Genomic DNA, 5,743 nt, shown 5'->3' with positions numbered 1-5,743 from the left:
AAAACAAATATCTAATATTATGTTTCTTTAGAGATCCTAAACTAAGCCCTTATCCCTAGAATATTTCCAACATTATCTGTAATACTTACTTCTGGGGAAAATTGAGGATACAGATAGAAGGGTATAGCTCAAAGTTACATGACACAAACTTGAAAAGTCTTCAATCTTAAATGCCTCAAGAAGACATGCTATGATTATCTTGGATTTCTGTGTCCCCATGATACCACTTTATATTCTGACACACCAACCCATATACCCTAATTTAAGAAACAGGGTCATAGGATTCATCTGTTAATGTTTCTGTTGCCCTTGTTAAATAAAAATACCTACCTATACCAAACATCCAGAGGGTCATTTCCAGTATAAAACCGAATTTCAGATTCAAATGCCCTGAAATTTAAACAGAGAATGTTAACATATACAATAGGATCTTAGCATAGACAATAGCCAATGAAAAGTATCACTTCCATATTTATTCATTTTTTAGGTATTTAATATCGATCTAGATAACTGTACTAGAGTTTATGGGTTTGTTAAACAGAAAGGAAAAGAATAGAAGTAATTAGGAGGATGGGCACAGTGGCTCATGGCTATAATCCTAGCACTACAGGAGGCCGAGGTAGGTCGATTGCTTGAGCTTAGGAGTTCAAGACAAGCCTGAGCAAGAGCAAGAATTGGTCTCTAAAAATAGCTGGGCATTTTTGCATTTTTACTAATGGCGAGCGCCTGTAGTCCCAGCTACTAGAGAATCTGAAGCAAGAAGATCATTTGAGCCCAAGAGTTTGAGGTTGCTGTGAGCTATGAAGCCACAGCACCCTACCCAGGTGACAAAAAAAAAAAAAAGTACAAGATATGCAGAAATGAGAGAAACAAATTTTAAGACAACACACAGAAAAGCATTATTATATAGCAGTTCAAACCTCTGGAATAAGATTCCCCAGACTCAAATTCTGCTCCATCAATCACTAGCTCAGTGACATTGAATAAGCTACTGTTTCTGGTTTTCTAATCTGTAAAATGGGGATATTATTAGGTTGATTAGTCTTAAATGTAAAATTTTTAGACAGTAAGCACTCAATAACTTATTTTATATGTATTTAATAGAAGCCATATAGAAACAATAAGAACATTAAAGAAAAGTTCTGGACATAACATTGGAGAATAATACCATACATAATTGGGGGGTACCACAAAGAAAATGTAAAATATGACTACACAGAGAGCTAAGATTAGTGAAAGACTGATCAGTTAGAATAGAGGGGAAGTAAGTGATTAATTAACAAAAATTATATAAGTGATTATGTTTGGTTTTTAATTTTTATTTTTTTAGACAGGGTCTTGCTTTGTCACCCAAGCTGGAATGCAGTGGCAATATCATAGCTCACTCCAGCCTCTAATTCTTGGGTTCAAGCAATCCTTCCTTAGCCTCTAGGCTTGAGTTGCATTTTTGTTAGAAACAGGATCTCGGGTAGTGCCTGTGGCTCAAGGAGTAGGGCGCTGGCCCTATATGCTGAGGGTGGAGGGTTCAAACCAGCCCTGGCCAAAAAACTGCAAAAAAAAAAAAAAAAAGAAACAGGATCTCACTATGTTGCTCAGGCTGGTCTCAAACTCTTGGCCTCAAGTGATCCTCCCACCTCAGCCTTCTAAAGTGCTGGGATTATAAGCAAAGTGCTACTTGTTCCTGGCCAAGCAATTATGGGTCTTTTTTGTTTGTTTTTTGAGATAGGGTCTCATTCTGTTGCCCAGTGTGCAGTGGCATCATCATAGCTCACTGCAACCCCAAACTCCTGGGTTCAAGGAATTCTTTTGCCTCAACCTCCCGAGTAGCTGAAACTACAGTTGTGCACCACCACATCCAGCTCATTTTTCTACTTTTTATAGAGACTAGCCCTTGCGCATGCTCAGACTGGTCTCCAACTCCTGGCCTTGAGAATTGCATCTTGGCCTGCCAAAGTGCTAGGATTACAGGTATAAGACACTGTGCCTAGCATTACAGTTATTTTTATATGTGCTAGGTTTGATCCCACAACTAGAAATCCCGGCAGGCTTTTTTCTAGAACTAGACAAGTTCTAGAAAACTTGTTTGCAAAGACAAATGACCAAAAATAGCCAAGGAAATTTTGGAAAAGAAAAAAAGCTGGAAAACTCACCCTGCCTTAACATGTAATATAATCAAGACAATGTGTTACTGGTGAAATAAGTGATTAGATCAGTGGAACAGGATAGGGTCCAGAAATACGTATGTGGTAAAATGAGTTCTGAAAAGGGCCCCAAAGCAATTCAATGAGGATAGGAAAAATCTCTCCAAAAATGGAACCAGAACAACTAGATATCCACATGGGGAAAAACTTTTACTCTAACCCCATACCATATAGCTAAACATAAAAGCTAAAAAAGCCACTAGAGGAAAACACAGGAGAATAACTTTGGGACTTTGGGTGAGCAAAGATCTCCTCAAGAGGACATATAAAGTGCTAACTATAAAAGAAAAATGCTAACTAAGTCAACTTCATCAAAATTAAAAACTTGGTGGCTAGGGGCAGTGGCTCATGCCTATAATCGCAGCACTTTGGGAGGCAGAGGCAAGAGGATTCCTTGAACCCAGGAATTCAAGACTAGCCTTGCCACATAGCAAAACCCTTTAATTATAAAAAGTTTTTCAAAAAATTAGCCAAGTATGGTGGCACACACCTATAATCCCAGCTACTTGGGAAGTTAAGGTGGAAGGATTACTTGAGCCCAGGAGTTCAAGGCTACAGTGAGCTATGATGGCACCACTGCATAGCTGACTGGATGACAAAACAAGACCCTGTCTCTAAAAAAATTAACTAATTGGCCAGGCATGGTGGCTCACACCTGTAATCCTAGCACTCTGGGAAGCCAAAATGGGTGGATTACTGGAGCTCAGCAGTTTAGACCAACTAAACAAGAGGCTGTAGAGACCCCATCTCTACAAAACATAGAAGAATTAGCCAAGGGTTGTAGCGGGCACTTGTGGCCCCAGCTACTAAGGAGGCTGAGGCAAGAGGATTGTTTATGCCTAGGAGTTTGAAGTTGCTCTGAGCTATGATAACACCATAGCACTCTGGCCTATGGGACAGAGTGAGACTCTGTCTCAAACAAATAAACAAGAAACTAAAAACATAAAAACTAATTAACTAAAATTTTAATACTTGGTAGTTATAATAGTTAACCACCAAGAAAAAAATAGATATCCATGGAGGAAAAAATACTTGCAATTCACATATTTGATAAAGGACTTAAGGGGTGGTGCCTGTGCTCAGTGGGTAGGGTGCCAGCCCCATATACTGAGGGTGGTGGGTTAGAACCCAGCCCTGGCCAAACTGCAACAAAAAATAGCCGGGCATTGTGGCAGGAACCTGTTATCCCAACTATTTGGGAGGCTAAGGCAAGAGAATCACCTAAGCCCAGGATTTGGAGGTTGCTGTGAGCTGTGATACCACAGCATTCTACCAAGGGCGATAAGGTGAGACTCTGTCTCTAAAAAAAAGGACTTGCATGCAGAATATATAAGAACTCCTGGCTCAAGCAGCTAAGGCGCCAGCCACATACACCTGAGCTGGTGGGTTCGAATCCAGCCTGGGCCTGCCAAACAACGATGGCTGCAACTAAAAAATAGCCGGGCGTTACGGCAGGCGCCTGTGGTCCCAGCTACTTGGGAGGCAGAGGCAGGAGACTTACTTGAGCCCAGGAGTTGGAGGTTGCTGTGAGCTGTGATATCACAGCACTCTATCCAGGGGGACAGCTTGAGGCTCTGTCTCAAAAAAAAAAAAAAAAAAGAACTCCTGCAAGCCAATTTAAACAGTAGGCAAAATATGTGAACAGATATACCACAGAGAAGATACATAAAAGGTCATAAGGCATATGAAATGTGTTCACCATTACTAGTCACCAGGGAATAGAAAGTAAAACCATAGTGAATATAACCACATACCCATAGGATGGCCAAAATGAAAAAGATTGACAATATTAAATACTAGAGTGGATCTGGAGCAAATGGACTCTCATATATTGCTAGTAGTAGTGTAAAATGTTACAACCATTTTGGTAAGCTATTTTCTTCAACAGTTAAACATATATTCTTTATTCTACCAATTCCATTAGAATCTGGGAAATGGAAATCTATGTCCACAAAAAGTCTTGTACAAGAATGTCCACAGCAGCAATATTCATAAAGCGCAAAATTGAAAGAATCTAAAGGTCTATCAGATGGTAAATGGATAAATGGAATCCTATTCAGCAATAAAAAGGAACAATCTATTGATACATGTAACATGAAAAAGCTGTAGAAATACGCTGAATGAAAGAAGTGTATGATTCTACTTACATAAAATTCTAAAACAGGCAAAATTAACCTATAGTGATAGAAATATGATCAGTAGGTGTTTAGTGAAGGAGGGTAGACTGATTGGGAAGGATCATAAGAGAACTTTCTGACATAATGTTTTGTCTTGAAATGGATGTCAAAACTGATTAAACAGTACACTTAAAAATCTGAGAATTTCGGGGCAGCGCCTGTGGCTCAGTGGGTGTGGCGCCAGCCCCAAGTGCCGAGGGTGGCAGGTTTGAACCCAGCCCAGCCAAACTGCAACAAAAAAATAGCCAGGCATTGTGGCAGGCGCCTATAGTCCCAGCTGCTGAGGAGGCTGAGGCAAGAGAATTGCCTAGCCCAGGAGTTGGAGGTTGCTGTGAGCTGTGTGATGCCATAGCACTCTACCGAGGACAAAAAAATGAGACTCTGTCTCTACAAAAAAAAAAAAAAAAATTCTGAGCATTTCACTGCATGTAAATTATACTTTTTTCTTTTTAGAGACAGAGTCTCACTTTGTCACCCTTGGTAGAGTGCTGCGGCGTCACAGCTCACAGCAACCTCCAGCTCTTGGGCTTAGGTGATTTTCTTGCCTCAGCCTCCTGAGCAGCTGGGAATACAGGCGCCTGTCACAACGCCTGGCTATTTTTTTGTTGCAGTTTGGCCAGGTTTTGAACCCACCACCCTTGTTATATGGGGCTGGTGTCCTACTCACTGAGCTACAGGTGCTGCCCTATAAATTATACCTTTAAAAAATCACCAGTCTTTAGTGTCCAAGTAAATAAAATTAGGATGAGAGAGCAATGGTTTAAATTTGGGTGAATTTTGGGTCATTGATCAAAATGGAGAAGTAGAAAAAAAAGGTCATTTATGAAAGAACAGATTCAGTATTTAATATACTAAATGAAATATTCATCTAATTATATGTTATGGGTAGATAAAAAAAACAGAAGGCGAGTAAGAGATGTTGAACAATCCTGGAAAACTTGAACATAGGCTGAGAACAGAGACTTAGTGAAATGCAGCAAGCCAATAAGAAAGTAGTAGTTAAGAAAAGTGGGAAAACTAGTACAGTCATGTACTGAATAATGCCATTTCAATCACTGACGGACTGTGTGTCCGTGTGTGTGTGTGTCTGTGTGTGTGTGTATATATGTATATAGGGGGTCCCATAACATTATAATACCCTATTTTCACTGCACCTTTCCTATGTTTATATGTTTAGATACACAAATAACTATCATTGTGTTACAGTTGTGTACAGCATGCTATACAGGTTTGCGGCCTAGGCATGAAGTAGAGCTATACCATCTTAATATAACTATATACACTCTGTGATGTCTGCATAATAATGAAATCATGTAATGACATATTGCATGACCATATAACATCAACAAAACCATGAAGAGGCTC

The 5,743-nt window shown here is 39.8% G+C and overlaps 1 protein-coding gene across 1 annotated transcript in view; it reads right to left on the bottom strand.

The window, feature by feature from the left end:
- Positions 1–5,743, bottom strand: part of BUB1B (BUB1 mitotic checkpoint serine/threonine kinase B) — a 75,201-nt gene that overhangs the window by 60,102 nt on the left and 9,356 nt on the right. Inside the window, exon 3 of the mRNA XM_023514253.1 lies at positions 331–390. Within this exon, the coding sequence (XP_023370021.1) occupies positions 331–390 (60 nt within the window). The remainder of the gene's footprint in view (positions 1–330; positions 391–5,743) is intronic.

This window comes from Otolemur garnettii, unplaced genomic scaffold (assembly GCF_000181295.1).
Source record: "Otolemur garnettii isolate 467f Iridium unplaced genomic scaffold, OtoGar3 scaffold00050, whole genome shotgun sequence".
NCBI classification, from domain to species: Eukaryota; Metazoa; Chordata; class Mammalia; order Primates; family Galagidae; genus Otolemur; species Otolemur garnettii.
Note: the sequence above shows the minus strand (reverse complement) of the source record. Positions and strands in the feature narration are given on the sequence as shown.